At 39.6% G+C, this 26,973-nt stretch overlaps 1 protein-coding gene across 1 annotated transcript in view; it reads right to left on the reverse strand.

Annotated features, from left to right (window-relative positions):
• Positions 1 to 5,466: 5,466 nt before the first annotated feature.
• The window catches only part of LOC140246688 (MAM and LDL-receptor class A domain-containing protein 1-like), a 68,323-nt gene continuing 46,816 nt past the window's right edge, over positions 5,467 to 26,973 (reverse strand). The window contains exons 14-23 of the mRNA XM_072326027.1: positions 21,112 to 21,249; positions 19,197 to 19,459; positions 18,710 to 18,794; positions 17,833 to 17,979; positions 17,236 to 17,390; positions 9,497 to 9,692; positions 7,826 to 7,963; positions 6,852 to 7,123; positions 6,535 to 6,616; positions 5,467 to 5,666 (exon numbers count right to left, since the gene is read on the reverse strand). Coding sequence (XP_072182128.1) covers positions 5,467 to 5,666; positions 6,535 to 6,616; positions 6,852 to 7,123; positions 7,826 to 7,963; positions 9,497 to 9,692; positions 17,236 to 17,390; positions 17,833 to 17,979; positions 18,710 to 18,794; positions 19,197 to 19,459; positions 21,112 to 21,249 — 1,676 coding nt within the window. The remainder of the gene's footprint in view (positions 5,667 to 6,534; positions 6,617 to 6,851; positions 7,124 to 7,825; positions 7,964 to 9,496; positions 9,693 to 17,235; positions 17,391 to 17,832; positions 17,980 to 18,709; positions 18,795 to 19,196; positions 19,460 to 21,111; positions 21,250 to 26,973) is intronic.

The following is a 26,973-nucleotide window of genomic DNA, read 5'->3' on the forward strand; positions in this document are numbered from 1 at the left end:
CCCTTACAGTCAAGCCCTCAGACTTCGCCGTATCTGCTCTGAGGATTCTGAGTTTTCTTTCCATACCAGGAACCTGAAGAAACATCTCCCAGGCAGGGGCTACGGTACCAGGAAAGTTCAACAAGCCATCAACAAAGTTCGTTCTCTCCCCAGATCTGATCTGAAGTTCTCAAAACGAAAACCAACAAGCAAGACAATCACTGACAGAATACCCCTTGAGACCACTTTCCATCCCAATCTACCCCCTCTCCACAATATCCTTCGTGATAATCACCATATCACCATATCCTTCACACCTCGAGATCTGATCGTCTCTTACAGGCCATTCCAAATACTCCCATCCTGGCATACCGACGCCCTTACAACTTCAGGGATCTCATCGTCCGTGCTGAAGTACCATCCCTCACTGACAATTTTTCTCCCTTACAGCATGGTACATTCAAATGTTCAGCCAGTAGGTGCATCATTGTAGTATACACATCCATGACAGTGACTCTTTCACTATCATCTCTACCGGCCCCTCTCACCACACCAAGGGCAACATCATTTGTACCACCACTAATGCCGTGTATCTCATCACTTGCAGAATTTGTAGGATCCAGTATGTTTGGGAAACCAAGACAACACTCAAAATACGCTTCTATGGACACAGATCCACCGTCAACACAGCCAAGCTCGATACTCCAGTGAGCCAAGCTTGATACTCCAGTGGGCCACCATTTCAATCTTCCCAATCATTCCATCATTGATATGACTCTACAGGGCATTGAATCTTTAGGCACTCGTCCAGACACAGTCCGAACCAGCAGAGAGAAGCTCTGGATGAAACGACTTCACACAATCCAACCCCATGGCCTGAATATCCAGGAGGGAAATGACTAACACTTTCCCCATTCTTTGCGCTTTTTCCTATTGCACAATTTTTTCCCGATTGATTCCTTCCTCTTGTCAGCCCTTTTCCACCTACACAGCCGCATACACTCACTTGTATTTGTTTGTGTTTATTTATGCATACATATACATATTCATATACATATACACACATGCATATCTATACTTGCATAAACTATCTCTCTCCCTCTGGTTTTGTGTTTTCCCCTCTTTCATAATTTTGTATTATTATCATCATTACCATTATTATTATCAATATTATCTTTATGTTATTATAATTATTACTATTATCATTACTATACACTTTGATATGTTTGATAACTTGCATTTGTTGGTTGACTCTAATTTTCATGTTGTTGCCTCTTCTTGGTACATCAGGTTAGGGCTCGCTGCTTGCTCAGCCCCCCCCCCCCCCCCTCACTCTTGATGTTGCTATTTCACTCTTTTCCTTTCTTTATCCCCCTGTTGCTCCTTATCTTTTTTGATGTTGCTTCCCTATTCATCCTTATCCTTCAAAGGTTGCCCCCCCCCCCCCGCCATGGTCCTGGGGATCATCACTGACCCTCCTCTGCCTTTTGTCTGTCCACCCTCCTCTAATCCCCCTCCCTTTACCTGTTGGGCTCCTTGCCAGTGATCTCCAATCCCCCCTTTTGTTTTCTTCTGTGTACCTAGCCCGTCCCTGACTGTTCTTCTTGTGTGTAGTCCTTGTGATTGCTGTCCCTGCCTGTTTGTCATTTTGCCTCTGACAAAGATTCTGCTAGGATCAAAAGATCAGGCCCCTTTTGACTCTATTTTTACTCCGTTGGCTCGCTACTATTGGATAAGCAGTTTTCAGCAGCATTTTTTGCTACACTAAGTCGATAGTTTGTTAAAAACTGTTTATTCATTTCTTTGTGTATTTAACGAGGCCCCAAATATTAATACTGGGAATCCTATTATATTGTACTTTATTTTCCCCCTTTTATTATACCTCTGTTTTCTCTCACTATGATTTCCTTGTCTCTCATGTGCAAAGTCAAATATGATTATTGATGAATCAATGTGAATGTTTTTCGAAAGTGATTTGATTAATTGTAACATCCAGAAAAATTAATGAAATGAATATGAAAATGAAATAACAAAACATACTATTTAGGGAAGACCACGTCTAGTCGTTATACGGGAAAGGTGTTACATGATTAATTTCTTAAAATCTAAACAAGAGACCGTAGACGGCGTTTTAAGCTATGTCACATCATAGGATATCAAACGGTCTCTGCGTGTGAAATTTGATCATCCCTGAATACCCTATGGAGAATTTAGGTGAAAAGAAAAAAAAAACACATTTTCACGTATCTCTCTCAGCAAAATTTTAAATTGAAAAAAAAAAATCAATATTCATTTATTTCATAAAAACCATTCATCTTCAGTTAATCATAGGTATTAAAGTGGGTGAAAGAATTGTTTCTTTGGTGTCTTTCTGTGAGAGTAGCACCGTCATGATGTTTGAACATTTATTGAGCACACTTGTGTAAGTTATTAAAATACGTACGTACGTAGGACCTTTGTTACTCTGTAGCAACTTGGGCCATCTGTTGAACATTACTGAGGTGCAACAACTTACCCCGATTACCCAATTACAAGGCCGGTGGAACATTTTTCAAAGTGAGGAGCCACTAGCAATATGAATGGGGACAGAGACGTCATCTGTTTTCAAGATTTAGGGGAGATGGCGAACATGGACGTACGCAGGAACATTTTACAGGGGAAAGAGTACATTGTACTAGTAGTTGCTAAAGCCCCAGTCCCACGGTGTCTTACGATGGGTTACGTATGTAGCGGATAGATACGGATGAGTGGACGCAGGCATCTGCAGGGTCGTATGTAGACGTAACTGTCCCTAACTAATCCGTAAAGAAACGCAAAATGACGGCGCCAAGCCTGCAAAATTTTGAAATGTTCAAAATTTCACAGAGGGACTCCATGGATGTAGACTGATGAAAGTAACCCTATCTAAACGTAACTATCCGTAACTGAACGGTAACTATCCGTAGCTTGGACACAGACCATCCGCGGGAAAAAAAAAACAAAAAAAAACAAACAACCCTTCCCTCCATTTGCGTTCATTTGCGTCCAATTGCGTCCTTTGACGTTTTTCGTTTTCCACTCATATGGGAACCTACAACCATCTGTCCTGCCTTGCAGCCAGCTGGACCACTATAACTTCAATAGTCTCCCTCAATATCTCATGTGTTCCCTTCTGACCATCACCATGGACAGATGTGAATTGGTGAAGATGTACTTGGCACTAGCAGACCCTTGAAGACGTTGACTTGAGGACGGCCTACCTGGTGGCACAGTACCATGACGTCACCAACCATCGGAAACCTCGGACGGTGTGGCTTCGGAACTGGCTCACTCTACGACCGGAGCATGGTGCCGATAGTCAAGTGCTGGATATGTCAAGGCTTGAGGATGTCGCGTCCTTTAAGAACTTTGTTCGCGTGAGTTCAGAACTCTTTGCTGAGATGCGGGACCGTCTCACTCCGCATCTGCGCAAGTATGACACCTGGTGGCGGAAGTCTTTCGGTTGCACTCAAGCTTGCCATCACCTTGCGCTATCTAGCCACCGGGGACTCCTACCATTCTCTCATGTACATGTTCTACGTTGCGCACAACAGCAACTTCATCATTGTGGGGGAAGTGTGTACATGCATATGATGTGAAGAGTATGGTGATGAAACCAAACCCCACAACCCCAAAGGAATGGAAGGAGATAGCCAACCGCTTCAGTGCCCGGTGGAATTTCCACAACACCATCGGTGTCCTTATGGCAAGCGCATCCGCATTAGGTGCCCCCCCCCCCCCCCCCGCCCAACAGTTGCTCAGAATTTTTCAACTAAAAGGGATTTTTCTCTGTAGCTTTACTGGCTTTAGTCGACGCTGAGATACCTACAGGTGGGCTATTGATTATTACCATGAAACCATGATAAAACCATTGTCATGAATGTACTGTATATTCTGGTATAGATATCATGTATTGTATGGTTGCTTAAATGTGTGTAGGTATACCGATTGACCAAATTAGTGGAGAAGGTTCAAATCGTAAAGCTGCTGTTACTTTGATATAGCAATTAAAATGGAGTTGGTCACCAATATAGGCGAATCAATATCCGCAAGCAATATATGTCTCCCAAGCCTCATCTCTACTAATATTACAGGTTAGCAGGTAACACAGAACTTCAGAGCCAAAAGTGACGTAGCTCTCAGAGCAGAGGTGCTGGGTATCGGTACTCTACCTATAATAGTTCAGAATTTCTGTGGCTTACTGTACCTTCTACCTTTCTTAAATGTTCTGTGATTATCTCCGACCTAGGACTACCTACTTGTGAGTTCAAGACATGGGCGTAAATCCCGGGGGATGGTGGATGTATTCCCCCCCCCCCCCTGTATGGAGGAGGGGGATGGCCTGTACAATCATCCACCCCACTCCCCCCCCCCCCGAAATTTGAAAAACATAATGGAAGAAGCAGAAATGTGATTGTATCAATTTTGGCATATGGCATGACGTTCTTACGTCCGCCTTCAGAGAGTTAACAGAGCTTAACAGTATTCTATCCTTTAGGATATCCTATGTATACGTAATTTCGTCGATGAAAAACCGAAATGACTGATTTCGTAACGAAATAGGCCTTGCGACACTTGGCGCTCCATACAAATTGTCCATGGTTCAAACCATGGTCTCAATATTGTACCATCTTCGTGAATTCGGGCCTATGAGTGTGAGCAATGTTGTGTGTAATCGAGCTGTCCTCTCTTACTATGAGGCAAAACAATCTCTCCCCGGCGTGTCCCTTAGAAAGGACATCAAATTGCCGTACACGTGTGAAGGAATCATAATGCACGCACGTAAATGACCCGGGGTCATCCCACGAGACCGACATCAAAAATAGGTTCATGAGTGATACAGCCCACGAGCTATACGGCTCAGGAGTCATACAGCCCACGAGTTATACGGCTCAGGAGTCGTACAGCCTACGAGTTCGACACTACACAGAAAAGGCTCATGAGACCAACACTACACAAAGAAAGCCCACGAGAGCGACACTAGGCAAAGTTCGTAATGTCGAACGCATGGGCTGTATAACTCGTGGGCTTGTTTTACTTGATGTCGAACTCGTGTGCTGTATATCTAGTTGGCTGTATAATTTGTGAGCTGTATAACTTGTGGGCTGTATGACTTGTGAGCTGTATGACTTGTGGGCTGTATGACTCGTGGGTGTCGTGCACCCAAATGATTCTGCTTTCATCACAAAGAGAAAGACGCTAATTGGATCGGGCAGTGACCTACACCAGAAGATGGGTGAATGATGCCAACCCCTCGCGATTCACCCCAGGTGACTAGCAATAGTCAGCAAATGGTATCAAACCCGCACATCGGGCTACACAAAGAAGATGTATGTATGTTTTTATAGGTATATATGTGTGTGAATACACATATTGTCATAATTATTATACTTAAGGGTGCAATACCCGCATACAAAGAGGAAAGTCAAGGGTATTGGTAATTTCTTATCTCTCAAATTTGTTGGGTAGCTAAAGGAGATCCTCTCCTTCATACTCACCAGTACCCGAGTGGTCAGTATCAGGACCAGTCCCTGCAGAAATAGTTGGACCCGTTTGTCTTATCCAGTTAAAGTCATCATCCAGGGATTCACGCCAGAAGCACCTGTCAGCATCAAAGTCACATGAGAGGGGCAAAACATCGCTCCCAGGGGCAGCTTCTGATGGTACGACTGGGGAATAGAAAGTGTATGGTTATTCTAGTCATGTATGCATACATTACATGTGTTGATAGTTTATCTTGAAAACACTCGAAAGTATTTTGAAACTGTAGTTTCGCCAAAATGTAAGACTACCAAAAAAATGTAAAAAACGCCCAATGAGTAAGAAACAAACCGAGAGAAAATACGTATTTTGTAATTTATTTCCACAAATATTACAATGGGATAATTATATGTGGGACTTGCAGATAGAGCATACATAAACTCCACTTTTTTGTCCAAAAAGAAATAAAAAAAGGAGGACTATCCTGCAGACAAACATTCTGCCATCTCACTGAGGCCATTCATCTTAAAGGGAACTTCTATAGTCAGTGTACCACAAAAATGAGGAGAGCCGTAAAAGTAAAAAAAAAAATAATAATAAATAAAAAAGATAAAAAATTCCTCCGGACGGACGGATTTTCCTGTCTAAGTTTCAGCTATCTTATCATTTAGTGATTTAAATAAAAAAATATGTGTGCGTGTGTGTTTCATAATATGTCATTCTCTACCTATTATTCAGTTCCGGAGACTAGCATAATTATCATAAATATGTTAGTCTCAGGTAATAGAATATGTTAGCCTCAGGACTAACGCAATATGACACTGCGTTAGTCCTGATTATTCCTGATTATGATTATAAGTTTCCCCACAATTTTCACAATATGTTTGTGGCAGCCGTGAGCCTTTGACTAAGTTTCTTCCACAAATGTCACCACATGGTGGTAAGTGCAGGGTATCATAAATTTCTGGCATCGGTACAAATCTATATAATGTGGGCATTAATTCGTGCTTTTGTTTTCATTTGGATTTTCTTGTGTCTATGTGTTCATGTTCTCACCATCACAGTGGCCACTCTGAAAGGAGATGTCGTCCAGTGCTGTGTCCGAGCTCCCTGACCCAATGATACCAACAAAGTACACCTACGGAGAGACAAAATGCTGTGCCATCAAACATCAACAAAAAAAATCACATTTTATTCTGTGATATAAACTGTTTCTATATTATAATCATTCTATTTTCAACAAAATTAGAGTCTGCAATTCAGAATTCGGGATTAAGGATTAATTTCTTTTGATAAATTGTTTACTAACAAAGATTTTCGACAATAAGAGCAAAGTTAACGTCCACATTCTATTTTCATGCATTTCTACTCACGGCATATGTGAGGTCAAAGTTCACGGGAACTTGACCAAGTAGCCATGTGTCCTGGTCAGGGTTCTGTGGTCCAGCCAGTGACCACACATAGTGGTCATCCATCATCAAGGAGCTAGTGTTGGATGCAAAAACTATCAGTTCGCCGTGACCCACACCGAGCATGTGGTACCAAAATCTGAGGCACTGTTGACCACTACTCAAAGGCTCATCGAGGTAGAGGATCGCCCGCTCACCTGTGGCCTTGCCCGTCTCCTCTGTGTATATGTAGTGCCCTGTCAGGAAGACAGTGAGAGTCGGGTTCAAGCCTCGTTTTACCATCTCTTTGAGGGAGTCATGTCTCATGGTTTATCTTTGTCACTCTTGACATCAATTAGCATGACATTGAGTCTTAGTTTGATGGAATAGAGTGCCTTGTTCCCAGTGTTCCCATCAGTTCCCAGTGGTAGCATAGGAGACACAAGCGTGCAAGAAAAAAAAAAGAAAGTAAGCATAGTTTGTTTTTTGTTTGTTTACAAAGTTTGTTCATTTCCTAGCCCATATTTAGCTGCAATAGCTGGTCTTCCATGGGGTCCAGGCGGATGTTAGGCAGGACCACTACACCGGGTTAAACGCCCTGCTCTTTGCGATGAATAAAATATGAAGCGGGATATTTTTACGTACATGAGTTGTGACTCTCTCACACACGGGACCTCCATTTAATGTCCAGGGGCACTGTGTTTTGCCCCTTACTAGAGGCCCCTGAGGACGGTATGATTACACACAACATGTGATGATCACATCATGATTCACTTCACGAAGTATTAGTGTGATTTAAGTTTACTTGATTCAGTGAAGCCGTACATAAGATTTGAAAAATTAGAATATTAAACATGTGAAAATTCGCCCCAAAAAAGACAACATGACTGTCTTGTGAGATATAATTTGCTTGCTAGAAATAAAAGCCTTACTTCTTTACAAACTCTGTTTTGACTCACCACTGCTGGTGCCTGTCGTGTGGTCGACATTAGGACCAGTTGTGCCCGTCGAGGTGCTTCCTCTATGACGTGACCAATCAAACTCATCCCCTCCAATATTCATCCACGAACAAAGTCCATTCTCAAAGTCACACGATCCTAACAACATAACGTGATTATTTCATGTTAATAGAAAAGAAACAGATTAATCCTACAATGAGGCTCAATGTGTGCGCGTGTTTGAGTATTCGTAAAGCATATTTTCTGCATAACAATTTTGAGAAAGTACATTTGCACTGTTCTTGTTCCATCTAGAATGCATTATAAAAAGAAGTAGAGTAGATGCGGTAATTTAGAGTGTTGCCAGTGTTAGAAAAAATTGTGAGTTAAACCTCAAACATCTTATCAATATCTTTTATTTTGTGTAAAATAATCTTGAATTATACAGAAAATGAGATGCGTTTGAAATAATATTGTTCAATGTTAAAAAGAAGTGACTATATGCGACTGTCTTGAGTTGGATAAGGCGATATTTACTATAAAAAGAGAAAAAGTCTTTGTGACATCGTAATATCAAACGTTTTCCACGCAGCATTACCTTAATCCTCACCCCACCCCGTGTCTTGCATCCTCTTGGATCTAGCAAAATAATTTATAATAAATTTATGATAAATCTTAATTTTAAATTTGAACACATAAATATGTTCAAATAATAGGGTCTGCATATGTATGACATTAGTATCGCGGTGTGATCAATGGTGATATATGCACCATTAGTATCATATCTCAGCCAGCAAAACGAGAAAAATTATTTGATACGTTAAATAGTGCCATTTATCAGCATTAGATTTAGAATGAATAGAACATTTTCAATAGCTGCCCACTTTGCTGTAGCTGTTATGAAAGCAGACGTCGGGTATCATGAGAGTTAAGAATCAACGAAAATTTCTGATTTGCTTCATGCGGATATCCGTCTTCATCATATTCTAAGAAATTCTATAAGGAAAATATGATTTACATGCTATATATTTTAAGTGGAGAACAACTGATGCATCAAGGGCATGTTTACATTGCATATGACGCTGTTTATAATCATTACCCTAGAGCTGGTACATGAGAAAAAGGTGTTGTTACGGCTGATCATTAAAAAATAATTTCACCTTATGCTGTAGTCCTACCTTATTTGTGTGCGCTTAAGGCACACTATTGTGTGTATGTGTGTAAACTTGGGCTTCGAAAAACAACAGAATTTAACATTTCATCATAAAGGGTAATCTTATATTTCCCAACTACATATTACGGCCAAGAGGAAAAGATAGTGGTGATCGCAGGGCCATCACACGTCATTCGATGACACCAAATAAAGGTGCTGTATGACCACCAAACTTTGAGAAACAGCAACTGAATCTTTATTTCTCGGTCTCGAGTGCCATGTCTGCTCCACACACTCCAGACTCTGGAAGCTTCCACCACGTGGGCTCCTTCAGCGTATGCATGTATTGATATGCATGTTCATAACATATATTTAGAGCACTTTTACTGAGCACATATGGAATCATGTGGAATAGGCTGTACACACTTTGGCCAAACATGAGCTTGTGTATTTCAAGGTCTACTGAAATAAAAAAAAAAAAATAAAGCTCGGCTATGTCTCTTTATATTTCTCCAACACCTTATCAACAGAGATCTCACCAGCTCCTTGACAGTATCCTAGCCTGTAGTCCACCTCATCTATGGCAAGGTCACCTTGTGGTCCATCACCTACCACACTTTCAAAGGTCAGTGAATAATTCTTATATCTGGAAACATTGACCTCTGCGTAGAACCAACGGTCACCCAGGTTGCGACCTCCAAGGCTCCACAACGATTGGTCTAATTCTTTGTCAATCTGAAAGTGGGAACAAAGTAAAGCAACAAAAACTTTAGAATATCAAACTGATATACCTCAAAATGCTACTCCGGAAACCTGTCCAATATTTAAGATACATATATATATATATATATGCCCTGTTTTGCTAAAAGGTATGATAATGATACATGCTTTTTTATCTAATTGTCTTTAAAATAGTCAAAATCTTAAAATGTCACAGTAGGAATTCGCCCTCCGATCTTTGAGTCGGATGATATAGTCATATCACATTTTGCTCTGAGCGAAATAAGCACAACAACAACAAAGAGATTATCGGACAAACACGTTGAGAGACTCAATTGCCTACAGGGCCTATAGTCCAAGAGCATTAGGTCAAAAAAGGCCTAAACCTGGACATTTTTGGTAACAAGCTGATTTTTCAGGATAGGTCCAGAAAAATGTCTAGAATAGCATACTAAAAGTCCTCATGAATCCTCTTTGAGCGTTTTCCGCAATCCACGATGGCGTCCAAAATGGCCGCCATTTCCAGACATTCTTATAACTTTTCAACTATAGAACCCCAAAACAAAATTTAAATGTCTAAATATATTGTTCTAAAGCATGAAGAACTCAATAAAACATATCAAGATATGTAGATGCACGCATGTACCGAAATCTAAGATGGTGTCCATAATGGCCGCCATTTTCTGAAATTCTTATATCTTTTCAGCCAGGTAAACCAAATACAAAATTTGAATGTCTAAATATATGTTTAGAAGGATGAAGAACTCAATAAAATACATATTAAGAAATGTTGACGCGCACAGGTACCGTAATTCAAGGTGGCGTCCAAAAATGGCCGCCATTTTCAGAAATTCTTATAGCTTTTCATCCACGTTACAGCCCGTTACCGATCGCCCCGACACTGTACATTTTTGTCACCTCAAGCACATGAGATGAAAATTTAGTGCTAGCCCCTTTTTATTACCAATACATTTGATGTCTACCATGAGGTGAGTTCTAAATGAAAATTTCAGTTATCATTTGAGAAGTAATAACAATTCTTTATGATATCTGTGCAATCCAGATATATATGTTCAAAATTAGAATCTACATGTGCTGCAAAATAATGTGTAATTCATCACATGACAGTGAATTTCTTTGGTGCAGTATATTGCTCCACCTAAACATATAGGCCCGAATTCTCAAAGGTGGAATAACTTTATTACACCGCTTATTCCGCCGATTTATTACGCCTCTTATGCAAATCAGGCCCTCGTGACGTAAAATGACGCGATTTATTCTCCGGAATCTATTCTCAAAGGTGGAATAACTTATTCCCCGGAATAACTATTCCGCGGAATAGTTATTCCAGCTTTGAGAATTCGGGCCATAGTGTCTAAATTAACTTATTCATTTCGTGTAGATTAGGTAAAATTATATAATAGAAATCAGAGAATATGGCACTCATAGTTATTGGTACGTGGAGGAGAGATACTCCTCTCCCACACGAGGGATCTTTTTTTTTTGTTTTTTTTTTTGTTTTACTCGAAAGTGAAACATATAGTGCAAACGTTTGGTAAGATATTGAATTATTTCCATCGAAAAGTAGGAAATGTTTAAAGTAGTATTCAGGGAAATGGGCAATATATGCGAGGGTGTGGAAGAGGAATCCCCTTCCCCCTTCCCCCTTCCCCCTCCCCCCAACATGAGGGAGATTTTGCATTTTCAGACTTGATATTCAGACATCTGATACACCATATTGGTGAAATACTAGATTTTGGTTTCCATCAAAAAGGAACAAAAAGATATATAATCATGGAAGTGCGGTCATAGGGTTGCCCGTTCCCACACGAGGGAAAATTTCGTATTTTCAGACTTGACATTCACAGATCTGTTGCCCCCATTTTGGTGAAATATCCGATATTTGTTTTCTATTTGAAAACGTTAGGAAAATATATATTTAGGAAAGTGTCTGGGAGAGGGAAGTATATATGTGAGGAGAATACTCCTTCCCATACGATGGAGATTTTGGCATTTTCCAATTTAAAATTCAGAGATTTAGCGCACCCTTTTGGTGAAATATCTGAGATTTGTTTTTTGTCCTAAAAGTAAGAAAATATATATTTATGGAAATATGCGGGGGAGGCGTATGAGGTGATGAGCCCTCCCATAAAATAGAGATTTTTTCTTTTCATGTTACGGATTTCATGGTGCACACTGCTGATGAAATACTAGATTTCTGTTTTTTTTTAAGGGTAAATAGAATAAAGACTAGTATATTCAAGACAATGAGCTAGTAGAGGATGTGGGGGCATTACTTTTGACTGGAGGGAGTTTTGTATTTCTATGATCGTCATTAGCCTGCCCAGTGCACCCTTGGTGTTATATTGATTGTCCATCCTCAAAGAGTAGGTAATTCATAGTCTCAAGTATCCCCATCCCCTCCAGCACGAGGGTACTTTTACACTTGAATTGAAATGAAAATGATTATATTATTTGCACACATTTGATGGAATATTTTGGGAGTTGTTAAAGGGGTATGTCATTCATATTGGGGGAAGTGAGCGGTGGAAGGATTAGGAAGGGCAAATTACCCTCCAATATGAGGGAACTAACTTTTGCATTTTGTATTAAAGATCTAGTGCACACGTTTTGATGACATATTTGGAAATTTGTTAATCTCAAAACTGTACAAAGTCTATGGAAAAGAGCCGAGCGAGGAATGCAATTCAATGACAAAGTGCAAATACTTCAGGTTGAATATTTGGAAAATAATGATTGAACAGGCTACCTCCTCCCCCCCCCCCCCCCGGGGGGGATGCATCCAACTCAACCTATACCCGTGTTGTGCACATTTAAGGGAAAAATTCCACTGGACCTACTGAGTTGTTGAATCTCGAACATTATGTTGAATTGCTTTGTCTTTGAAACAGGCTTAGAAACAGCAATTTTTGATAAACAAACGGCGGTCATTTTGGGCAACATTTGGTTTTTGCGAAGAACTCACGTGGTTTTATTTGTACTTACGTGCGTTGGGTTCCTTATGTCTCAAAATATATATTCGTACATTTAAGTGCGTATCGCGGTTACCAAGTTTCAGGGTTATGAGAAAAAGGGAAATGGCAGTCATTTTGGATACCATTTTGGATTTCTGAAAGTGCTTAAGTGCTTTATTTGTGTTTCAATATCTCTGTATAAGTATTATATTTGGTTAATTGTGACTCAAAACGTATGTTTCGACATTCCAAGTGTGTGCAGTTGAAATCTACTTGCAAAATTATGAGAACAAAAAATCAGGAAATGGCGGCCATTTTGGATGCCATCTTGGCTTACGGTGCTTGTGTGCTTCAACAACTCTAAATGTGTATCTTATTGAGTTCTTCATCCTTCAAAACATATATTTAGACATTCAAATTTTGATTTAGGTTACCTGGCTAAAAAGATATAAGAATTTCAGGAAATGGCGGCCATTTTGGACGCCATCTTGGATTACGGTACTTGCGTGCATCAACATCTCTTAATATGTGTTTTATTGAGTTCTTCATGCTTCAAAACATATATCTAATCATTTAAATTTCCTATTTTGGTCACCTGGTTGAAAAGTTATGAGAATTTCTGGAAATGGCGGCCATTTTTGACGCCATCTTGGATTGCGGAAAACGCTCAAAGAAGATTTATGAGGACTTTTGATATGTTATTGTAGAGACTTTTCTGGACCTATCCTGAAAAAATCAGCTTGTAACCAAAAATGTCCACATTAAAACTAATACTCTTGGACTAGTACGGCACTTTGGTTGTGAAGGCAGCGTAGAAACAACGAAATATATTATATACAGGCGACTCCCGTTACAGCGGAGTCCTTGTTACGGCACATTTTAGAAAATTGCACATTTTGGTAAATTACCAAAATGTGCAGGACATTGACGGCACATTTTGGTAACTTTCTGCTCCTCCACAATCATCACAAACACAAATTGTAAGTGCAGCTGGTTTTTGTCCCCACCGAATGAGTTCGGCAGCCTAAAGGCCGTGTCACATCTTTCCGGGCAAGCTACGCGGGCTTGTTGCGAGTAAGGTTTTCCCAGCACGCAGGAAAATTATTTTTGCCCGTAGCTGCCTGGAGTTGTGCACGCAAGTCCAATTTATCCGCAGCCAAATTTTGAGTAGCACCTTGCAGGCAACTCCCACGCAGGTACTTCGCAGTCCCCGTATGCGGTCAGCGCGGTCAAGATAATGACATTCTGTCATTTCTGTTGGACTTCTGCCATTTCTTCAGATGAATTTCTGAGTAGTCAGCCCACACGCGCCTGGCACGCAGGTCACACAGAATACCCGCAAGAAGAACATAAGTAGCACGCATCCAGCAAGTAAGACACATATGCACAACTCGCTCAAATCCTTGTCCGCCCTCAGAAATTGTCCGGTATGCTGGACTACGGATGAGATATGTGCTAGGAACTGTTACGTGCAGGTCATCTGCGGGGACCTCTGGGTAGTAAAAATTGTTCTTCGCAAGTCGCACGCAAGGCTTGCCCGGAAAGGTGTGACACGACCTGTAGATGTGACACGGCCTGTAAGGCCGTGTCACACCCGTGTCACACCTTTCCGGGCAAGCTACGCGGGCTTGTTGCGAGTAGGGACTTTTTTCAGCACGCAGGAAAATTTTCTGCGGGCGGACAAGAATGTTTACGAGTTTCGCACTTGTGTCTTATTTGCTAGACGCGTGCTACTTACCTTCTACTTGCGTTTATTCCGTTTGACCTGCGTGAGAACTTTAAAACCAATCCGTTTTCTGTTACGAGCAACTTACGGGTACTGCGAAGTACCTGCGTTGGAGTTGTCTGCAAGGTGCTGCCGATAAGGGTCTCCTACTGGTGTTCTGCGTGTACCCCCGAAACTCACTCGGAACATATTTTGAACATGCTCAAGGCCTTGTCATACCGTATTCTGGGGAAGTTTGACTTGGGGGGGGGGGGGGAAGCAAATTTGCTACCCGGAGCTCTCCGCAGTTGGTCCGCACCTGACAGTACCTAGCGCGTATCTCGCCTGTATTTGCCCGGAGGTGCGCACGCAAGTCCGATTCACCCGCAGCTAAGTTTACAGCATGACCAAAACTTTTTCAGGGTGAGTCGTGGGAATTGCCCGCAGAGGTACACGCAGAACGCCAGTAGGAGGCCCTTAGTGGCAGCACCTCGCAGGCAACTCCCACGCATGTATTTCGCAGTCCCCGTATGCGGCCAAATTAATGACATTCTGTGGTACTTCTGCCATTCCTTCAGAGGAATTCCTTCACTGAGTTGTCAGCCCCACGCACCTGGCACGCAGGTCACACAGCATACCCGCACGAAAAGCAATCGCAATAGCTTACTCGAGCCTTCAGCTCGGGTGAGCTAAATAAGTGTCTTGTCTGCCTTTACTGCTGCAGCAGGACCATAGCCCATCCATGGTTTTTTAGTTCACTTACCAAAATGTGCAGATTGTCCAATATGTGCAGGCAAATCCGCTTTTAACTGCACATTTTGGTAACAGTTGATCCCGTCAGGTATAGGTGCACTATTGGCACATTTTGGTAACTTGCACATTTTAGTAATTTACCAAAATGTGCCGATTTACCAAAATGTGCCGTAACAGTCCTCGGGTGCGGCAGTTTTCCATCGTTACATCGAAATTTCTTTAGAGCCGAACAGTTAAGTACATCAAGATATAAAGATTATAATTTGAGGACCTGAATTTTACTTTCTTTTAACGAGAATATCCTTACAGCTATGTATGTTATGACGGGAGAATAGAGCTTGTAATGATGACGATATAGGCACAGTACGATCTATGAATGCAATTCCTAAATTTGCATTATGCGTGACTGACGCAATTGCTGAAGAATATTAGTTGCTTTTGTTACGTTGTTGGATAATGTATAAATCATCGGGATATTTAGCGCATAAACAAATACCAATTTATCGCAAATGAGAGTTAAATCTGTAATTACATGACTATACGTAACCTTTTTTTAATCAGAGTAAATATTCAATTTTGTTTCTGGTTCACTATTCACTTTAAAGATTTGCATTTGCCCTTTATACCTCAGCGCAAAAATGCATAAATAGAGGAATTTACGGCTTATTATAAAAACCACAACTATAAACCCTTTCCTGACAATCGGCACAAACGCACTATACTGACGTTATTTTTCGGAGTCAGTCGTCGAGGATTTCTCCGGATTTCAGAGCTGTATACACCCGGTAGAGATTGTGTCGCCACTCTTACTTACATTCACCTTACTGTCATTCACAAATTGGGAGCGGTAAGAACAGTGCATCACTACATTTCGTCTTCTGGAGACAGAGGAAAAACAGCATAAACATCTGCGAAAAGTTTTCAGAGTTGACGTAGAAGACATCCCGGACCTCACTCTCGAACACCGAGGTTCCTTGTCTAAGAGGCGCATATGTTGGTTTTTGAAGTTGTATTTGAATGTCTTCAGGTGGGAGAAGACGGTCCAATGTACCTGGTCTCTAATGTTGATATAATTGCTAATGTAGCAGCTGGTTGGTTTCACCAATATAATTCTCTTTGCAACCCTCCCCTCTTAACACTGAATGGCATAGACGACGTTGTTTCCCTTTTCCTTAGATACCTTATCCTTTTGGATGGACCAGTTTCTATTTATCAAGTGTGTAAGCCGGTTTGGAGTGAACGGGAATCCAATAGCCTGAACGACATAGGGCATAGAGACACACTTATGCTCCAGCGCTGCTGGAAGTGCTTCATTGTCCCGATGTTTACGATTGCGCGGGTGTATACCTTTCTCGAGACTCCATCCGTGGTAACCACACACGTAAAGTGCCTCCCGGAGGGAAAAAAAAAATCTTTCTCCTGAGAAGACAAAATATAGTACGCTCTGTGACACAATGTTCTTACCATTCCCAATTTGGAAATGATAATTAGGTGAATGTTGATTAGGGTCGGGGACTGCGACACAACCTCTCCCGGGTGTACAGCTCTGTAATCCGGATAGTTTTTCGACGACTGACTCCGATCAATTACGTCGGTAGTGCGTCTCCGCCGATCGGCAACGACGTCTTCCCGCCACCAAATCAGACGAACTGATCGAACATGAAACCGTTCTTGGAATTAAAAGAGTAAATCCAGATGAATTGATTTGATTTCGTACCTTAATTGAACGCTACCTGGATGAATCAGAACTTACACCAAAAGAATCTTGTAACATTGTTCTGTACAACTATATACTACTTTGCATAATGATTTCCGTTTTCAAACGCCTTGAATGTATATTCTCTCTTTTTTTTTTTGGGGGGGGGGGGGGACTCAATCATATAGAACCATAATTATAAAGAATGAAACGTCTGTGATTCCAGACTCTTCTATTCATAACCCCTTGATATAAGTAATTGCGTTTGAAGAGGTGGTTTTTTTTTTTGGGGGGGGGCAAAACTGGTTTAGCTTTGAGTGGACCTTCTTCTCGAGGAAAAGATCGCACTTGTGAGGGTCGCAGAGCGCCATCTCACTTAATAATTAAATAACATCAAAATAGCGTATGTAGAACAAAATTGAAGCTCACATAGACATTCAAATTCCCGATGTCGTCACCAAACATGTGATAGTAGAAGGACCAACACGTGACTTCATTACCCCCAGATGGATCAAATTCCGGGGTCGTCAATCTGGCAACGTCTCCAGCATTGTGATCACTGGCTTCAATGTACACGTAATGGCCTGTTGTGCAGATAACAAGGGAAAGCATTTAAAGCAAGTTGCAGAAACTCTCAATAGGATTATGAACATTATACTTGTATAAGGTTGGTTGGTAAGGATAACACACAGACAGAAAGTCAAATCAATCAAATCATCCACGTTAACATCAAACAAATTTTTTTGTATCATTGCAGTCTTGTTCCTGAAATCTAAATCTTGACTGTCAGTTGTCATTGGTTCTTTGACAAGGGGTACTTTAACGCTTAAGAATGATTTATAGCTGAGTCCATTCGTTGTTGTACACTTGTACTTTATCGCTATTTCTGAGTCAGCTTCTTAATCTGAATTGCGTCATTAAAGAAGTCAAAGAAATCTGATTATAATGACTACAATTTCACGCTAGATAGATATTACTTGGAAAAGTCTCCAGTTTTACTATTTTTGATGAATTTCAACAAAATACCAGATGTGGTCCCCATGGTTACATCAAATGAAGGCCCAGTATAGTCCGAAGTGGTATCGCCACTGTTCCAGGTCCAGTCGAAATCATCTGACTGATCCTGTGTGTAGCCGCAAAGGTTCTCTTGCTCGAAGTCACACTGATGTAGAGCTGGGAGAGGACATATTGGACCACACGTCATCTGACCATTACATTTATTATTATTTAATAACTACTAAATTAAACACGTCGTGGTTTTCTTCTTTACATTAGGCACATGTCTATGTTTTCTTCCCTACACCGATAACACGATGGTATGAAAATGAAAGTTAACAAGAAAAGAAAGAAAAGGCATATTTCAAGCTGAAATGGTGACAGCCATTTAAATTACATAAAGATGGACTAAAGCCTAGGAACAGTGTGAAATGAAGACTTGACGTGATAAGATCTTTATAAGTGGGTTTTTGGTGGGGTTTTTTTTTTTTGTCATTTAAAACCTTTCTTCCTAGTTATAGCCTAATAATGTGTAACCCATGTGATAAATCTGAATACACAGTCTCGTTGTACTTTCGATTTCAAGACTGTTGGAGATTAAATGCAATGTCTGCAATATAAAATATGCTCATGTATATATCCCTCTACCACGGTGGGATCGTGATTGTACATTAAGAAATGTTATCATCCTTCACCCTTTTATTTCAATCATTTATGTTACATGAGAAATGTGCTTAGCATTTTCCCATCATTGTTACGTTATGGGAGCATCTGTAATGTTTTCAAAGCACCGAAAGTACATTTTACCCTCTGAATTATCATAGGAAAAGAGATGGTATGGTGACTTCTGTACTAAGCTTCCAAGTGTGCTCATTTCCATATACTGCCTTTATGATAACATCCGTACCTCTGCACGGTTCCGCCACAATGCTGATATCATCCAGTGCCATGTCGCTCCTGTAATTATCTCCGATTCCACCTTGAAACACTATCTGTAGAAGAACGAAATCAAGGAATGTTGGAACAGAGCGACAGGATAAAGTCTTCGATGGGTGACAATCGTACAGTATGAAGTAGCTAAACAGTGGCGTAGAAATAAAGGAGCGATAATCCTTCACATTTACTCAAGCCGGTGCTGGCAGGTTCTGTTGAATTTCTGACACACACACACATATGTTATATATATATATATATATATATACACATATAATATACTTCTTTGTCAACTTAACTGACAAAAAAAGTTCTCTTTACAAGACATCTTCACTATCTGAAGAAATTAAACGTTGCCATGCTATAGTCCTAGAACGTTGCAGGCAGTTTATCGATAACACATCATTTGACACACATCATACAACGAAAATAGTTGCTCTTCAGGGCAAGGTCGAACGTACCTTAAAATCCTCTGTGGACGTGTATTCTGCCTGTCCTTGATACCAATTATCATCCAGAGAATTACTACGAGTCCAGAACACTTGAAGGAGATCACCGTCCACTCGCGATCTGACGTTCAGCGTTCCCATGTCCGAGCCATACATATGATACCAGAAGTAGACACAAACGGTTCCCATGGTAGCAGCCGGAATACTGGCCGATTCGAGTAAGGAATATTTCCCCACCCTTCCATTTGCCTCAGTGTAGATATAAAAGCCGGTAACTGAAAGAATGTGTTGTAATCCAAGATGCGGCAAACAGCATGAAATGTCATCTCAGACCCTTGATATTCATGAGAGGTCTACATCATGCACACATCAGTTTCAGGGTTTTTTTTTTTTTTTCGAGCAATAAACCCAACGTTTACGTAATCAAGTAAGAACATGTGCCTACAGAAAATTTGGCATTATTTACGGGTCTAATCTATCGGCTATTGGAATATTCCAAATGGAGGACTCTTTTTTTTTGACATTTCAGTGATATGACTTGAAACTCATAAAATCGAAGAATGTTTACTTTTATTTCGAAATAATCTTTTGTTATTTCCATTCACACATAATTTGATATCGTCTGGACAGTTTTCCTGCAGAATACTAACATTTGTTATCTTTATCATAACATAAGATTTTGCTTCGATTCAGAATATCTTTGCTGACTCTACCTTTGGGACTTTGTTCATTTCAGGCAAGTATCAAGTAAGGAGTCACAGCAACTTAACTATAAAACTGGGTTTCAAAGGTCATGGTGACTATTCTAATGGTCCGTTTTCTTCTTAATCTTCTTTGATCCGAAATATGACTAGGTCTGTAAAAATTAAACTATAATAACGTTTTTAAATACCAAAATAGATTTGTCAATCCAAAACAGATTCGATGCTCCTGAAAAGGTTATCATTATTATTGTTATTATTATTATTATTACTATTATTATTATTTTTATTATTATTATTTTATTTGGCAGAAAACATGCAATACATAATCAATTACAAAGCTCAAAACAATCAATCAATACAATAACACAAAAATACCCAAACAAAAATACCCGCCCTAACCTATATCCCTTCCAGACGCATCCAGCGTTACAGGTTTTTGTGCCACTGATTATCATGATAAAATATTCATAACTGTACTTTTTAAAATCTCTTGCATAAAATGCAAACTATGTAAAAATCCTTGTATATTTCACAATATCAAATCACAATTTACAAACTCATGATCACACCGCCAAAAAAGTGACATAGTTACAAAACAGATCCCTTTACTCTCCCAACCCTCCCCTCACACACTCCCCAAATTAAGAACCCTATCACCCCCCCCCCCTTCATACAACCATTAACACAAAACAAAACAAAAAAACATTTTGCAAACATTAATGACAATTCAAAGCGGGTGGTAACCAGGCCAACCTCGACCCTTGACCTCATGACCCCAAACTTTCACCAGAGAATCTTAATTGGGTAATACATGTATACACTAAGTTTCAAGAAAATTAAAGGAGATGCAAGTAGACCTTAGATTACAGAAGAGATCTGTATGGGTCAAAGTATTCTTATGCTAATTAATTTCTTTTGTTATTACTATTGAAATTCTACCCTCATAAGTAACTTTAGCCAAGAGGTTGTTCCATTTCCGGAGTATCGAACCCTTGTTAAATATAGTATTTATGATATTTTTTTTTTTCAAATCACAGAAGCCATATTTTATTTTTGATATAAATAATTTCTACTTTCAGATTATTGCTGTGGATATTCGGAATAACGAGCAATAGCCAATGAATGTGTAGATACAGCAAATTTTGATTCAGGGTATGAAGACTGCACATTTAAATGAGCTTAAATGTAGTGGTAAAAACTTCCTGAGAAAGACTCAAACGTACCATTACCATAGGTGTGGTCTACCTGAGGACCAGTGCCGCTGGTTGGAGTTGGACCACTGCGTCTCTGCCAGTCGAAGTCATTATACCATGGCTGTGTAAACTTGCAAAAGTCGACTTCGAAGTCGCAGCGGTAATCACCTACAACAATAAAAGTCATTCAGATATCCTATTCGTTTACATTGTTCATTTTGATAGTTATGGCATGGGGGTAGGAGGGTTACCGTGGTCCAGATAAAGCGAGTGAAGGAGACAAGCACTTAAAGTGCTTCCTTCTCACTCAAGTCTTTCATCTGTGTCATTTTCGTACATGTATAAATGACTGTCTTTTCAAAGTGGAGTACAACTCTATAAGCCAGTTCGTAATTAGCTCATGTAAACACTGGCACAAATGACCTTTCTTTTTTCTCAGTTCGTTAGGCACTTCACTCGTTTTCAAAGTGACATAATGAATAAGTTTGCCTAACGTAACAATTTATTGAATTCATGCTCGAACAAAGAATGAATTTGCGTTTAGATCAGGTGATCAGAATTCTCCATCAGTTGATAATGCAACAGGCATCCATTTCATTGTTTTGTATTGAATGCAAAAACAGCCTATTTCCTTTTATATTGTGAAATACCATTCTTGCTGTTAGGTGGATGTGCTGGCAAGCACCATTTAGATAAGGATCACATGAATAATCATCGCATCACAGATGCTTATCTCAGTGACTTTACAAACCAAAACGCCTGTTGGTACAAATACCTTTTCCTGCTCATGCGCAAAGTGGAATTACGAACTGGTATATTAAGAAATGGCTATCACGTAGCCATTGTAACGTGTCATGAATGGCGCATCATTAACAGCGTTATTAACCATTTTGCAGATGAAACAAAAACATTTAGTGCTTCAAAATAGGTCTTAAATGTGAGTTAGGGATAGAAGCAACCAATAATGTTAATCAGTATACAAAATATGAACAACAATTATGATAAAATTTTTTCTAGAATAAAAAGTCTACAGTTTTGGTTTATTCAGAAAAATTTAAATATCTTATACTTGTAGGATTTATTGCCAAACTTTCGATATGGCAGGATGATTTTGTGATATAACTGACTTACACATAATTATGTACCAAACGTGATGACTGGAACATTTTTTTAATCACTGCTCCCAATGGTAAACAGTACCTTTAAGATACCTTTATTCATAAGGAGATTAAAAGATGGAGTTCCAATTGGTTTTAATTGCTTAAACAACTGTCAGTTTTCTACGGATGCTCAAAAGAATTCCAAAGCCACAAGCCTTCGATCTTTGCGTTTGATACCGCCACCGTTCTGAGCAATCTGGAGATTCGTTTTGAACGCCAATGTAATTTCCGGTATATTTTGCTTAATTATGTATTAAACAAAATGAAAATTCCAAAAATGATTAAGCACATAAAAACAACAGTCAATCCGATTTGGAAATATATGCGTAAGTGTCAATCTGAACTGTGTATTGTGAAAGTGTGTGGCATTGTATCCTCTTGGAAAGTTATAACTTTTCCGATTAATTTCGAAATGAAATTGGTTTGGTATAATCTTCAAGCATATATTGCGAAATACGTTCATATGGATGGCTGATGAATGTAGCTAAGAGTTCTTTAAACACATATATTATGTTGTACGTGGTACGTCATCGGTGCAAAAAAAAAAAGTCTTGTTTTAAATCCGACTTAATTGCCAATGTCGCTTATGCTTATTTGGCAAAATATAAACACTAACAACTTGTCACATTGCGCGGTGACAGAGAAACACAATTTATATTTCATGAAAATTGTGTTTGATTTCCATAACCTATACGGAACATTGTCCACTGAAATCTTATTCTACCCGAGCTATCTATTTTGACACTTGTCGATGTACCTGCTTTGAGTGGGGCTAAAGTTCATCGACTTCCTAGATGATTTTGATTGTCAACTTTCCATAGGACCTTGTAGAGGAGTGTCTGCAAATGGCATTCCTTCTCACGGTTTATTGAATTTCGATAGAGCTCTAACATTGATATGCAAAGTGTGAGGCGGTCGAATTCTTGCAACAAATGCGAATGTTTGTTAGACCCTATGCGATCGGTCGTGCAACACCCCATAAAATTTGTTGCAGGCGGTCGCTAACTGGTCGCAGACCAATTGTGAAAGGAGTTTTAACTCTACACATTTCTCATTATTATGTACATGTACGTGTTTGAGCGAAAATCGGCAGTTCTGCAGGAATACAAGAACTGTGTTTTGGTTTTAATGTGATGGTATTGGTGGACATGAGGATTGAGCTTTTAACTTTTTGCGAGATACCAAGAAACCACTCATGAAACATCGCAGAGCATACTATTCTAAGAGGAATTCTAAGTTTATCTGAAGAAACTCGGTTTTGAAATGGCTGCGATATCCATAACCAAAGTAAACAAAGCGATCCTATTAAAAGGTGGATCCCACCTTTGGATATCTCGGCCATTTCCAAACCAATTTTCATCAATTATAACCGTTGAATTCCTTTGGGGGTTACATGCTCTTTTATACTTCATAAGAGCATTTTTATTAGCTCACCAACAAAGTTAGAAACCTGAAGCCAGGACTCAACCCAAAGTATGCCATCCCTTTAAATCCAGCTATCACAAGAAAGCACTCCAAAATCCCTCATGTCCGTTATAGTCTGGGTGCCAGAGGCTGAACCTTGCTTTACCGTCCACCCAATGTTTTTTGATGGTTTTACCCTATTTCGGAGATGCTGAATCCGAATCCGGATGATGCAACTCTTGCATCCTTGAGGGTTTTCAGATATTCAAGATGGCCGCCAAGATGGCCGTCCAAACCGGAAATTCCCACGTATTTCCTTCTAAATGGTGAGATATTGATAACAAGTGATGGTTTTACCCTATGTCGAGGGTGCTGAATCCGAATCCGGATGATGCAACTCTTGCATCCTTGAGGGTTTTGAGTTATTCAAGATGGCTGCCAAAATGGCCGCCAAAACCGAACATTCCCATGTATTTCTTTCTAAATGGTGTGAAATCAAATAGAATTGATGATTATCCCTATTTGGAAGGTGCTGAATCCGAATGTGGATGATGCAATTCTTGCATCCATGAAGTTTTTGAGATATTTAAGATGGCCGCCAAAATGGCCGCCAATTAAAACCGGAAATTCCCATGTATTTCCTTCTAAATGTTGAGAAATTGAAAATGATTAATGGTTTTACCCTATTTCGAGGGTGCTGAATCCGAATCTGGATGTTGCAACTCTTGCATCCACGAAGTTTTAGAGATATTCAAGATGGCCCCCAAAATGGCTGCCAATTAAAACCGGAAATTCCGACGTATTTCCTTCTAAATGTTGAGAAATTGAAAATGATTAATGGTTTTACCCTATTTCGAGGGTGCTGAATCCGAATCTGGATGTTGCAACTCTTGCATCCATGAAGTTTTAGAGATATTCAAGATGGCCGCCAACATGGCCGCCAATTAAAACCGGAAATTCCTACGTATTTCCTTCTAAATGGTGAGATGTTGAAAACAATAAAATTGATGGTTTTACCCTATTTCGAGGCTGCTGAATCCGAATCTAGATGATGCAACTCTTGCATCCTTGAAGATTTTGAGATATTTAATATGGCCGCCAAAATGGCCACCAAAACCAAAAATTCCCACGTATTTCCTTCTAAATGATGAGAAATTGAAAACAATTGATGGTTTTAACCTATTTCGAGGGTGCTGAATCAGAATTTAGACGGTGCAACTCCTGCATTGTTGAAGATTTTGAAATATTCAATATGGCCGTTAAAATGGCCGCCCAAAACGGAAGTTCCCATGTGTTTCCTTCTAAATGGTGACAATTTGTAAGCAAGTGGTTTTCATCTTATTTTGAGTGTGCTGAATCCGAAGCTCAGGATACAACTCTTGCATCCTTAAGGGTTTTGAGATGATAAAGATGGCCGCCAAAAATGACCGCGAAAAACGGAAATTCATATGTAGACCCCCTATTTCCTTCTAAATGGTGTGAAATATATAACAGTTGGTGGTTTTACACTATTTTGAGTTTGCTGAATTTGAAGCTCCAGTATACAGCTCGTACTTCCTTGAGGGTTTTGAGATAATAAAGATGGCCGCCAGAATGGCCCCTAAATTGCCGTCAAAAACGAAAATTTCCATGTAAGTCCTATATTACCTTCTAAATGGTGTAAAATTGAAAACAATTGACGGTTTTACTCTATTTCGAGGGTGCTGAATCCGAACCTGGTTGAAGCAACTTTCGTGTTTGAGATGTCCAAGATTACCGCCAAAATAACTGTCAAAAATTGGTAAATTTTAGGCCCTATTCAGCACCCTCGAAACTTGGTTGTTGAAATTCGTCCATTCTTTAGGGTTTTTAGACGTCCAGGATGACAGCCAAAATAAGTGGCAGAAATTCCAATGTTAATATATTTTTTCTTAATGGTAAAAATGTTAAAATAAATTGATGGTCTTACCCTATTTCGAGGGTGCTGAAGGTCTTTGAAGGTTTTCGGACATCTATAAATGTCCTGTATGAACGGAAACTCCTTAACATGTAATTATACTGAAATGGTGAAGTATTGTGCTCCAACGCGAAGCGGGAGATTAAACCCATGCAGGGTGAAAAGCAATAATTCGTATTCTTGGATTCAACTCAGTTGAGCGAATTTGTCAAATCAGCCAAAATTTATTGACAGCCAAAATGACTGTTAGAATGGTATTCTAATATACTGAGATATTCCGATATGTCTCAAACGGAACTTTAACACGTACTGTTAAAAAAAAAAGTCAATTGACATCATACTGAAACGTACAAACGCAAAGAAAGATACGACTGAAAATGTCTTTATGCATAATTGTTATGAAATAATGCTTGTGGTCGCCAATAATATGGCTCCATAGATGTAAAGTTAATCCTTTTCGGCTATCAATAGAGTAAAATTAAATTATGGCATGTTAGTATTTGGTGTTGAAACTTGTCTTGTATTCTGACGACTCTCGCGTCGTATTCTTGTGAAACTTGTGGCATATTCTGATTAGGTCACTGGAAATGGTTGCATCCATGACCACTATAGTAGATATCAATAAGGGTAATTTCAAAAGCACTCTGCGCGATTATGATATTCGTAAGTACAATTGTACTGGATTATCAACTATTACCTTCCATGATGTCGTTTGATTTTTATTTAGTTTTTTTTTTTCACGGCGCGTTACCTGTGATTTGTCCGTCCCCTCGTGTGTGTTTGTAATAGATTATATATACATATATACATATACACATAGGTAATATTACATCATATTGAAGAAAAAAATTGAAGCATAACAATAAAAATGTCCCACTCGTGTCTTCAACAATGTCATCAAGACCACCAATATAAACCAAATAACCAATTTGAGTGTTCATGGATAAAGAGATTAAAACTGCTCATGGATTAAGGCAGGTAATATTGGGTAATTTCAGTACACTTCTCTACATCACTATCACAATATGATTTAGATGAACATGTCTTGTCCATTAATTGTTAGTGTTCAAAACTTATCCATTATATGTAGAGGAAACAGTGTAATCTTGCAATTATTCAACCGCATCTGTAGTCTTGAAGGGTTAATTACTGGCACACTTGTATCGTACCAACTCAAAGATATCCAGTAGAGCTGGTTTCACTGTATATACAGCAAGTTCAAACTGTGCCATTGACGAAAACCATCAATTGTTATCAATTTCTCACCATTCAAGGAAGTACATTGGAGTTTCCGTTTCGGCGGCCATTTTGGCGGCCATCTTGACTATCTCGAGGTGCATCATCCAGATTCAGATTCAGCACCTTCGAAATAGGGTAAAACCATCAACTGTT

Source organism: Diadema setosum, chromosome 3 (assembly GCF_964275005.1).
Source record: "Diadema setosum chromosome 3, eeDiaSeto1, whole genome shotgun sequence".
NCBI lineage: Eukaryota > Metazoa > Echinodermata > Echinoidea > Diadematoida > Diadematidae > Diadema > Diadema setosum.